This window comes from Camelus dromedarius, chromosome 7 (genome assembly GCF_036321535.1).
Source record: "Camelus dromedarius isolate mCamDro1 chromosome 7, mCamDro1.pat, whole genome shotgun sequence".
NCBI lineage: Eukaryota > Metazoa > Chordata > Mammalia > Artiodactyla > Camelidae > Camelus > Camelus dromedarius.
In genome coordinates this window covers 3,974,106-3,986,604 of record NC_087442.1, presented here as the reverse complement: position 1 = coordinate 3,986,604, position 12,499 = coordinate 3,974,106, and the positions used below count along the sequence as shown (strand labels likewise).

Below are 12,499 nucleotides of genomic sequence, written 5' to 3'. Positions count from 1 at the left end.
TCTTCTATACAAGAAATTATGCAGTGTTCTGGTAGGTATAATAATTCTGATGGTGATTTTTTTTTTCTTTATTCATTCAAAAAGCATTTGGGTGCTTCCCACGAATGCACCGAGTACTGTGCTACGCATCCAGTCATCAATGGTTGGACAGACAGGAGCCCATCCTAGTGGAGCCTATAGTCTGGCGAGGGGGACCGACTACAATGAAATATATATATGGTACACATTTGCTCCAAATGTGAACGTAAGTAATAGATCTTGAGATAGGGAGTATGGTGCAGGGAAGGCACCTGGTGGGTGATCAGAGACAAATTCCTTAAGAAGGTGACATTTGAGCGGAGACTTACAGGATGAGAAGGAGCCAGGCCTTGGAAATGGGGTCACGTTCACGGTAAGTCAGTTAAAAATAGCCCGCAATCTCCTCAGGGGCCAGGTTGGATATATGGGCAACGAGACCCCACTGCCAGCACTAAAGATGGCGGCCGGGGGGCGGGGCGAGGACGCTGCGTGCCCGCGCCGTGATTGGCCGGCCGGGCGCGGCGTCACGTGGGCGGCCGCGAGCATCCGGGCTTCCGCGGCGGCGCTGCGGAGACCCCCGGGAGCGGGCGGCGCGGGGCGAGCGCGGCGAGCGGCCGGCGAGCGGACCGCTGCGGGGCCTCCCGGGCCGCCCGCGTGGGCCGAGCGGCGCGCGTGCCGAGCATGGCGGGCTCCCTGCCTCCCTGCGTGGTGGACTGCGGCACCGGGTAAGAGCCGCGGGCGCCCACCCCGCTCCCGCGCGGCCCCGCTCCGGCCCCGGGGGCCGAGCACCTGCCCGCCGCCCGCCCTCGCCCTCACGTCACCTGGCGGCGGCCCGCCCCGGGCACACCTGTGCAGGGGGCGGCGGCCGGCCCCGCTCCCCGCCCCGTCCCTCCCGTCCACGCCCGCAGGGGCCACGCACGGCTCGCTCACCTTGGTGGGGAGAGAGCCGGGGGCCCGGCGGGCCCGGCTCGCCTCGCCTCGCCTCGCCTCCCACCTCTCCTCTCGAGCGGCCCGCGGGGACTCCCTGGGCTCGCAGCCTCCCTGGGATGCCCGCTTTCGGGCCGTTGGCGGCGGACCCCCCTGACGTTACTTGCTCTCCCCCTACCTAACCGTACCCCTGCCTTCTCACATTCTTAGAAGTGGCCCTCGTTTTGGGTCCCCAGGCGCATGTCAGTTCTCCTTGCTGGTTATTCTTTATCGCTTACTTGTAGAGGTTTTCACTTTCATCTACCATGTTGGCACCTTTTTCCAGCCCGCTCTGCTCTTTTCCAGTACTGAATGGCCCACTCAGGCTAAGCTGCTGTTTTAGTTTGCGTAGAGTTGCCTTTTCACTTAAAAAAATGTTAAAACGGCTCCAGTTTGAAAAACAAAGTCTAAATTTGGGAAATCCGGTTTGTGGGATAGTTCTTCCCCCACCCCTTTTACATTTTGGGTGTGATTGCTTCTTTTGGTGGTGTTAATATATGCAAAAGTGACCTTAGAAGGTGTCCTGTACTTTTAGTGGCCCGAGCTTAGCTGGTTTTTGGAAGGTGCTCAGTGCATCCATCTAGCTGGTAGTTTAGAAATTCAGGCTTGCCTGCTTGCGTGGTAGATGAAGTACTTCATCAAATAGCCTGGAAATAAATTTAGCTTCTTAAAGATTTTTCAAGGTGGGATTTTAATCATTTTTTCCGCAAAATATTCCATGGCATGTTCACCTTAGTCTTGATTCTTTTCTCTAGAGAAATGCACTTGATTCGGTTTCCTTGACAACCTTGTGGGGGTGTCTTCTTTAATTTGCTAGTCCATCTCCTACTGATCCTTCTTTCCTTTTGCTGCTGGAGCCACCAGTAGTGGTTACAGGCTGGAAAAAACTGCCTCTTGGCTTGTACTAATTTTCCTTTTTGAAATACGCCTTGTACCAGAAGTTTTGTGGCTCTTTATTTTAGAAGGTTGTTTCGCTACCCAAAACCCAAGCCAGAAACCAGTATTGATATTAACACCCCTCAGTTGTTGACTTCCTTATCCATCCTCTCCTCCCATGCATGATCTAGTATTCACCCCACATCTACCTGAGGCTAGGTTGTGTCAAGAGTGAAGGAAACAGGTGAAATAATTTTCCTTCTCACATTTGCATGTGCAATTTTTGTTTTTGTGGTTTTGGTCTTGTAAAACTATTGAAACACAAAGCATTTCTTAGTAGAAGCAATAAAATGTGCCCACAGAGTTTGTCATACCTTTAATATTAGTAAGCTGAGGACCTTACTCATCCTTCTTGCTATAAATATCTAAAATGTGGTGCTCAGTTTTGACCTTTTGAGGTAGGTGATATTTCACTTGGAGATGCAACTTCAGGTTATCATTGTTTTAAGGCCCAAATTTATATTACTGTCTTCAGGCTTCAGGCTTTGGTGTCGAGAGTTGGAAACAGTGGCCAGGAATCTTCCCAGTGGGTTTCACATGGACATATTTTGTCATGGAAACAGCCGTGGTTACTCATGAATTCCCAGGGTCCAGTGTATGGCCAGAAGAGCAGTCTGGGAGAGCCTACATTTACTTGAGCATTTTAGTAGTTCTTATATTTCCCGTAGAGCTAACATGGCTTTTGGATTGACTTTTACCTCAAAGTAAGATAAAAAGGGGGTAAAATGCAGATAAAAATAACTAGGACCACGGAAGAGAATGGGCCTGGGGAGTCACCCTTAACTACAGGTCGGTGGTGCAGCCGTCCCGCCTTACCTTTGGCCTTAGTCTTCCTGTCTGAGAAAATTACAGGAGAGTCATGGTCATGTGATTTTCATTTTAAGAAAGGGAGAGAAATACCTGTTTCGTAGGTGAAAAAGCTTTTTCTCGTACCAAATTCTAAAAGAAAATTTCACATTGAATTATGCATGGTAGACATTAATGGTTTAGTAGACAATGTACTAAACAATTTTTTTTTTATAGCAAATGAATTTCTTCCTAGTATCCTGGCATCCTCTAATAAACCTGGGGCCACCTCAGTGAGCACAGGTGTGCTGGGGGCCAGGATAATAAGGACCAAGGCTCTGCTTGATCCAGAGGAAAAGCTTCGTTTATGCAGAATAGTGTTCAGAGAATATCTCACAGATATGAGTTTCACTTAACTGTGCTTTTTGTATTTTTAAATATTTTTTGTATTTTTTAAACTTATTTTGAAAAAATTTTGAATTACTGAAACGCTGCAAGAAGAGTACCAAAAAAACTGCTATATAATTTTCATCCAGTTTACTATTAACATTTGCTTTGTTGTTCTCTGTGTATCCATATACATTATTATTTTTCTGAACTGTTTGTAAGTTGCAGGCAGCATGCCATTTTATACCAAGATACTTCAGTGTATACTTTGTGAGAACAAGGACTTTCTTTCATGTAATCATTGGCCAACAATCAAAACCAGGAAATGTAACATTTATACAGCAGTGTTATCTAAGATGCCGTCTGGAACCCATGAATGGTCCCATTATGTCTCACGGACACTCAGCTCTCCTCCCTCGTCCAGCACCATACACTGGTTGCTTGTCATCATGTCTTTTTGGTCTCACTGGACCAGTTCCTTAGCCTTTTTCTGTCTTTCAAGACAGTGGCATTTTTGGCAGCCATTTGTTACGGATAATGCTCCTCAATTCAGGCTCATCTGGGGTTGCCTTAGGATAGATACTGGGTGTGCATTTTTGTCACGAGAACCACAGAAGTACCACCAAAGCTGCTTTGTGCATCACTAAGAAGGCCTCTCCCCCAGCTTTACTGAGATATAATTGACATATAACATTGCAAAAGTTCAAGGTTATCATGTGTTGATTTGGTACGTTTACGTATCACAAAATGATTATCGTAGTAGCGTTACCAACACCTCCATCACACCACATAATTACCTTTTCCTTTTTTGTGGTGAGAACGTTTAAGATCCAGTTGTCCTGTCAACTTTCAGGTATGTGATACAGTACTGTTAACGGTAGTCAGTGTGCTGTTCATTAGAACCCCAGAACTTATTCATGTCAGAAGGCTTAAGACAGTTGATGAAGTTCAACTGGACGGTGATGTCCACTAGATTTCTCCACTGTGTGCTGTTTTCCCCTTTGTAATTAATGTCATTTGTGGCGAGATAGGAGATTATGTCAATACCCTGTTCTTCCTTAAACTTTCATGCATTATTGTCTGTATGGGTTATTTTGTCCAAAGAATTATGTCATTCTTACTGTATTCCATGGATTATTATTTCTTATTGCCATTATTTGTTTTGATGCTTAAATTTGTCCAGATTGTCCAGAAGCCCATTCAGGCTGTTCCTGGTGTTCTTTTGATGTGTCCCCATCATTTTTTTGAGCACTTTGTTATTATCGAAAGACTGCAACACAGCCTGTGCAGTGCAGACGTCTTTTTGTATGTTTTGTGGGAGTATCTCTGAGATAGGTTTCCAGAAGTAGGATTTCTGGGTCAAAGGGTGAGTGCATATGGAATTTTGCTGGACGGTGTCAAATCCCACTCAGTTGTGTGTCTACATCAGCAATGTCTGAGAGTGCCTGTTTCTTTTTACAGACTCACCAACAGAGTCTGTTGCCAAATTTTTGATTTTTTACCAGTCTATAAGGTAGGAAATGATACCTTATTGTAGTTTTAATTTGAATTTTTATATTATTATATGGGAAGATGAGCATCTTTTCATATGATTAAGAGGCATTTGCATTTCTGTTTTCTGCCTCTTCATCTTTATCCCATTTTTCTGTGGGTTTTTGGTCTTCTGCTTCTTTATTTTTAGAATCTTTTTGTTTTGGGATGTGTTAAGGGTCCCACAGACCATCCCCAGGTTCAGTGATTCGCTGGGAACAATCACGGGACTGTAGTGAGAAGGTACAAAGCAGAACAGCCAAGGGAAAAGGCACATGAGGCGGAGCCTGCAGGAAACCAGGAGCAAGCTTCCAGGGTCCTTTTCTCAGTGGAGAGTCACACAGACATGCTTACTCAGCATCCAGTAGTGATGGCACGTGTGAAGCATGGTTTACTGGGGAAGCTCCCTTAGAGACTCGGTGTCTGGTGTCTGAGTTTTTATTGGGGGCTGGTCATGACTCCTTCGACCTGGCACATACCCAGATTCCAGAGTCCCAGAAGGAAAGCAGGTGTTCAGCAGAAATGTATTTGCACGGTTTAAGCACAGTGAACCATTCTTAGCACTAGGGGAATGGTGGGGACCCTCCTGAAATCCCAGATGCCAGCCAGAGGCCAGGCTTATAAGCAGACCTTTGAAAGGAAAGCAGTCATAGCCTGTTACCTCTTTTCTGTGCATAGAGGTGTTAACCCTTTATGATACATGTTGCAAATACACTTTCCCTGTGTAGCATTAGTCTTTTGCCATGCAAAGATTTTTTTAAAGCAATCAGATTTATTTATGTTTTCCTTATTGTTTTTGGATTTTGAATCATAGTTAAGACATGTTTTTTCCCCTCATCCCCAGATTTTTATATATATATATAAAATTATATATATATATTTATTTAATGGTTTTATTTTTTCATTTAAATCGCTCATCCACTTGGAATTTATGCTGGAATAAGAGCCCACTCTGCCTTTTCTCCTTTTGGCTCTCTCATTTATCTCAGCATTGCTTATGAAAAGACCTCAGTGCTTGAAGATACCGACTTTATTGTGCACTAAGTTCGTCTGTGCAGTTGTGTTTATTTCTGGATTTTGTTTGGCATGAATCTGTTCATTTGACAGCACCACAGAGTTTTAATTACTGGGGCTTTAGAATGACTTAATATCTGATGGGGCTGGTCTTCCCTGCCAACCTCATTTTATTTTTGAGGGTTTCCCAATCTATTCTTGCTTTTTGTTTCTCCAAACAAACTTTATAATCAGCTTCTTTAGTTCTAGGGGGAAACTTACTTGATGGCATTTTTATTTGGGTTGTATTAAACTCAAAAGTTAGTGAGGACAATTAGATATATGATATTGTCTTCCCACTGAAGCATATGGTATATTCTTTCCATCAGTTGAAGTCTTTTTTGTGTCTTGTTGGGATATTGTGTTTACTGCAGGTTGATTTCTTGTCAGATTTACACCTAGTTATGTGATTTTCTTTTTTTGCTACTGTGAATGGTATCTTTTCTTTTGTTACATTTTGTTTTTCTTGAATATATTAAAGCTATTAATTTCTGTGTTAATTTTCTAATCTGCTGCTTTACAAAGTGCTCTTATTGTTTGTATGAATTTTTCCCTTGATCTTTACAGCTTTCCAGATACAGAATTTTGTCACTGGCAAACAGAGATCGTTTTTCCTCTTCCTTCCCATTTCTGGGAGCTCTAATTGCCTTTTTTTTTTTTTTTTTTTTTTTGGAAACACTGCCGTGGCATTGCCTCTAAATAAAGTTAAATAGAAGTGGAGTTAGTGGGTATTATCCTTTTGTTCCTTACTCTAGTGGAATAGCGGAATAGAAATATTTAGTGGAATATTCAGTGGAATATGGTGGATTTCCTAATATTGAACCGCTCTTGCATCTGGAATAAATCCCTACTTGATCATGATGCATTACTTTTCGATGTGTAGGTAGATTCTGTTAATATTTTATTTAGATTTTCACATCAGTATTAGTATGAGTTATTGTTTAGTTTTTTGATGCATTCTTTGTCAGATTTTGGGATCAGTGTTACACTGTCTTCATAAAACAAACGAAGACACTTTCTATCTTTTGCTGTGCTCTGGAATAGTTTGGGTAATACTGAGCTTACGCAAGTTGTAAGGTCTTGGTGGGGCTTCCCCAGGGAGGCTGCCTGAGCTCAGTCCTTTCTTGAGAGGAGAGTCCTGCTGTTCTGTATTTCTCTAAGTCTGTTTAGACTTCCCATTGCGAGTGGAGCCAGTTTTGGTATGTTGCATTTGTCTAAAAAAATTCTATTTCATCTAGATTATTTAAATATATGTATATGGTAGCCTCATAATTTTTAAAAATCTCTGTTTTCATGGTCATTTTCCCCTGTATCACTTAAATTATCCACTTTGTTTTCGTCCATTTTCCTTCATGGCTCATCTAATGACTTGTCTGTTTTATGGATCTTGTTTTCAAAGGATAAGCTTTGGGGTTACTTACCAGTTCTATTGTTTTTCTGTTTTTTGACTCATTAATTTTTTCCTTTTAGCTTTTTTTCTTTCCTTTTTTAAAACTTTTGGACTGGGTATTAAATTCACTTTAATTTTCCCTTATATTGAAAAGGAATTTAATCCTGCAAAATTTTGGCTGGTCTGTCTTTAGCTATATGTATTCCTTACACAGGGGTATGGATGTAATATCTCATTATCATTTTCAACGAATTTCTGTATTTTTCTTCTGAATTTCCCTCACCTCAGTATTTCTATACTACTATGCTTTAAAATTTTTAGGTGAAAGGGGCTTTTTGTTTCTGATTTTGTTTTTAATTTCTAGTTTTATTACATTATGAAAAGGGTGCTGCTTGTGTCCTCTTTAGACTGAGGCCAAGATATGGTCAATTTTGTTAACATTCTGTATGTGCTTGAAAAGAGGTGTGGTCTGGACGGGTGTGTTCAGAGTTCAGCATATATCTATATGAGTTATCTTATTAATGATGTTATTTAGGTCTTCCAGTTATTTTGTCCACTTACTGTCTTTGAGAACGGTGTGTTAAGTGCTCCTCTCATTGGTGTGTTTCTTGTTTATTTCTTCTTGCTTTATGAAAGTTATTGCTGCCTTGAGTGCCTAGATATTAATAACTTGTATCTTCTCCTGAGTTGTTGCTTTAGCATTATGAAGTGTTTTTTTTAGTCTGAATTCTACTTTGTCAAAAAATAAAAATATGCCAACAGATGCAAACTAAAAGAAAGCAGGAGTATTATTTGAATGCAATGCAAAAGGCTTTAAACGGAGCAAGTGGTTCATTTAAAAAATCTGATTTTATCAAAGTAACATGTGCACTAATTTAAAAAGTCAAATAGTGCTGAGAGGCTTATATGAAAACACAGAGGGTGAGTTCTCCCTGCTTTTCTCTGTCCTTTCCCAGAAACAATGACTTTCAACTTAAAATTTTTTTTTCAGGGGGGAATTATGTTTGTTTCTTTATTTATCTATTTAAAAATTTATCTGTTCGTTTTTTTGGGCAGGGGGAGGAAGGTAACTAGGTTTCTTTCTTTATTTTTAGAGGAGGTACTAGGGATTGAACCCAGGACCTTGTGCATGCTAAGCATGCACTCTACCACTTGAGCTATACCCTCCCCCCCTTATTTATTTTTAATGGAGGTACTGGGGACTGATCCCAGGACTTTGTGCATACTAAGCACACACTCTCCCACTGAGCTATACCCTCCCCCAACTTTCAACATTTTTTCTAGACCTTCTGACATTTATAGACTTTAGTATTTCTAAATAATATACAAATCGGTGTATCTTTTGACTCTCAATTTTTCAGTGTCTGTTGATTTACTATTGTTAGATGAAGATCTAAATGTTACACTGCCTTCTCTGTTTTTCCTTTCCAGATCTCCTAATAGAGATATATTATTATATTTTCCAGTTGTGTCTGTGATCATTGTTTACATGATTGGCCTATGCTGATATACTTATTCATTGAAGAGTGTCATAATTACTTGTTTTTACTGAAGTTAATGATTACCTTATTTGTTCATTTCTTTTGCTTTCTTTGTATCATTGCTAATTATTTTCTATATTTTCAAGTAGCCAGTCTCTCAGTACAGTTTTCCACAAGGTCAGTCACATTAGAGACCCTGTCAGAGCCACTTTGCTTTTAGAGACATCCCTTTTGCAAACCTGTGTTCTATTTGGGCTTGTTGCTTTCCAGAAAGGTCTGCTGTGCAACCTGGGGCTCCCTTTGCAGTCTTCTGGGTGTTTGCTTTTCTCTTGGATTGAGCCTTTGTTTCCCAAATCACATTTCTTCCTGTTGCCTGCTTTACTCCCTGTGCTGGTGGTCCTTCAGAACGTAACTTTATTAGGTTGAAAGGGTGACTCAGTGGTACAAGACGTCTTGGTGAGTGCCTTTGACGTGCCTGAATCCTGAATCTCACATCCCGTCTGACTGGTGCATGTCTGTCATGCTGGGGTCTCCTTCCATCGTCACTGTGGGGCTTGACTAGCCTCTCTCGTATTTTTTTTTAATAGCCCCTCTTCTTTTTTTTGGTTTTCTCCTTTGTTTTGGTAGAGAGCATCCTCCAGTTGCTCTCTGAGAAGGGATGTGTGGGAGGTAAATTTCTTTGTATTCCTTGCTTGTTGGAAGGTATTTTTTCTTTAATCCCTCACTTGGTTGATCATTGGATATAATATTTGGAGTTGTAAGTAATTTTCTTTCAGAGTTTTGGAGACACTGATCCTTTGTTTTCTTGCTCCTGGTTTTGCTGCTGAGAAATCTGAAGTCTTTATAAATGACTTTGACTCCCCTTCCTCCCCACGTTCTGGAAGCTTGTAGAATTTTCCCTCTGTCACTGGTTTCTGCAATTTTACAAAAGTGTACCTTGAACTGGGTCTGTTTTCCTCCGTTGTGCTGGGTATTTGGTGAACTCCTTCAGTCTGAAAACTGGATTCTTTGAATTTTGGATAATACTTTTGAATTATTTTGTTTGTGTTTGTGTTTTCTTTTTCTGGAACTCCTGTTATTCACGAGCTGAGTTCTTGGGCTGTTTCTCTGATTTTTTTAAACCTTTTATTTTACATCATTTTATCTTTTTTTTTTTTTAACTTATAAGATGTTTCTCATCCTTCTCTTTAGTTTTTAAAAAATTTTTTACTTTGGATTTTTAATTTCCAAGAGCTCTTTTTTGTTTTCTAAGTGTTTTTTTTTTCTTTTTTCTTTCATAGCATCTTGTTTTTGTTTCTTGGATGTAATATCTTCTTATAGGATATTGATTATAGTGGGTTTTTTTGGTTTGCTTTTTGGAGGTGGTGTTGGTGGAGTTTCTCCCTACAGTGTTTGTTTCCTCCAAGTTGACATTTTGATTTGCCTGTTTTCATCCCTGTGTTTCATGGTAGAGGCTTTCCTCTGATGATGGTCACTTCTGGCTGTCTGCGCATGATTAAAATTCAGAGAATTAAAAAGCGTATTAGACTGTGCATGTGTAGATTTGGCTGATTGATTTTAAACTTCACCAGGGTTGATGTGGGCAAGTTGTTGGGTAATCTCTTGGTCTAATGATCTTCAGATCTTCCCTCTTGAGCTGCTCAGTTTCCCCAGTTTCCTCCTCTGCTTGGAGGTTGGGGTCTGGGTGCTAGTGTCTGAGAGCCAAGTGGTGGGCAGAGAAGCTGTGGGAGGGTGTGTCTCTGCCATCAGCTCTTTACTCAGTCAAGTAACCCCTTTATTTTCAGAACAGTTCCAGGGCTCACTCGTGCTGGGGGACTTAGAGTCCAAAGACCCTTTGTGTTACACTCTCCAGAGTCCGTGTGCGGAGAGCGCTGGGGTCAGGGAAGAGCGGCTGCCTGGCCGTGTGGGGCAGGAGTGGGCTGTCTCACCTAGGCCCTTTCAGTCCCGTCTGTCCACAGGGGCCTGTGCGGCCCTTTGGGACCTGGGGTCTGTGCTGGGCTGGTTCTCAGCTTCCCCTGCTGGTTTCCTTACATCTCTGCAGCCACTTCCCACTGACTCATTGTTATTCAGGGCCAAAAATTTGCTGTTGCCTCCTCTTTTTTTCTCCCTATTGTTGTCGTTTATACATCTTAAAATCATTCTGCTTTGGTTTTAGTGGGGCTTCGGGACAGAGTGAAATTAGATCATATGTTTAGTACACCATTTCACCTTGGAAGTCAGAGGCCACACCTATGATCCTGTATGTACCAGACACAGAGCAAAAAATGCTGCCTGTAGAAGAAGAAATGGACAAGTGTATTGGGTCATGTGAAATTTACAGATCAAATAGACAAAAAGAAGAAAGGATTAGATTTAGATAAAATAATGAATAAATTTGAACTTACATATTTAACTCTGTGTCCTGTAAACAGAGACTACCCTTTTCTATATGACACCCGAGGGAGTGTTTGAAGAACTTAATCATATAGTAATTTACAGTGTACGGTGTGGGGAGTGTGTGTTGTTTAGAACTCTATCATTAGTTTTACCAAATTGCTTTCTAGGACAGTGTAGTCACTTTTATTTTTTAACTGGGAAAATCTTAGGGGGGAGTAGAATTATTCTGGTTGAAATTTGCAGTTTGAGACTGGACCTCATAAGGGGTCTCAATCAAAAGAACTTCCCTGCAGGATACAGTTTGAAAAACACTGTTCAAGATGTGACATTTCCACGTTCGAATATAAATTAATTGAGCTTCTATTGTCACCTTCTGCTCTAGACACATGGCTGTAGGAGGAATTTCAGCTCTACATAAGTATGTGGCGTTGACAGTCAGGTTAATCCTCCTCCCAGCCGACAGTTACTGCTGTGGGGAGAGAGTGGCCTTTAACAAGAGGCAAAAAGAAGGACCTTTTAAAATGGGGCAAACAAGGATATATTGTACTTAAAAAAAGAGGCATTAAAGGGATGCACAGAATAGGTGGGTGGAAGGCAGAAGTGGGGTAGATGGGTGTGGGAATGGGATTGAGACTTCTCATAGACACCTTTTTATGGTGCTGTGCAGTTTGAATGTAAGAACACATTTGGCTAAAGGCAGAGTTGTAACTCTTGGTATTGCTTTATGCAGCTGTTGATTCTGTTTCCATATTTCTGTCTGTCCTGATTTCCATGAGGAAAGTTCCCAGGATGGGATGCATGGAAGGTGGCGCTGAGTTTGAGAACGTGGCTGGCAATCTGTAAGCAAAGTTTGTGTGTGTTTTTGAGAATGATGCTTGTCTCCACCATGCTGGCTGTCCTTTGGGAAGGTAGTGTTCAAATAAACAAGCAAGAAACCAAAGCCTTTTAATGTGAAACTCATTGATTTTGATTCTTTATGTACATGGGTTTGGGAAAATCTGATTGATGTATCTCTCCATGTACCAGATAAATCAGATATACACAGAACTGGAAGAGAAACAACGTGAAATTTTAGTATAGGGGAGGGACTTTCAGAGTAGAGACTGCAATGGAAATTGTTCAGGAAAATAATTGGTAGATTTGGTCACCTAAGTTGTTTAAACAATTATATTTAAGGAAATGTATAACTGAAGGTATACAAACCGGGAAAAACTAGTAATATAGATGGGCAAGCATTAATATCCTTGGTATGTGAGAGTTTATACAAATTGATAAGACACTAAAACTCTAGAAGAAAAATTACCTAAGGACAATTCTTGGGAGAAACGCATGTCACCATTACATATCAAATAACATTCAGTCATAAAATAAAATTACTGACAAACGAAATCCTTTTACTTTTTTGAATTAGGAGATACTGTCCAGCAAAGGTAATATTTAGTGCTGAGGCGGGAATGCTCGTTGATGAGCTTGTACCAGTGACGAGACTGAAGCAGGGAGGGTTATCTACTTGCCAAAAGTCGCGTAACTAGTGCTGCGTTTTGAACCCAGCATCGTGGGCCCCGTTAGCTCCCTG

General features: G+C 41.3%; 1 protein-coding gene across 3 annotated transcripts in view; it reads left to right on the top strand.

Moving 5' to 3' along the window:
* Positions 1-600: 600 nt before the first annotated feature.
* ACTR3B (actin related protein 3B) overlaps positions 601-12,499 on the top strand; it is a 62,151-nt gene continuing 50,252 nt past the window's right edge. For 2 of the 3 annotated variants that reach the window (XM_064487180.1, XM_031455757.2), the window contains exon 1: positions 601-743. In XM_064487180.1, the coding sequence (XP_064343250.1) occupies positions 700-743 (44 nt within the window). In that variant the 5' untranslated portion in view covers positions 601-699. The remainder of the gene's footprint in view (positions 744-12,499) is intronic. The other variant, XM_064487183.1, reaches the window with a different exon arrangement.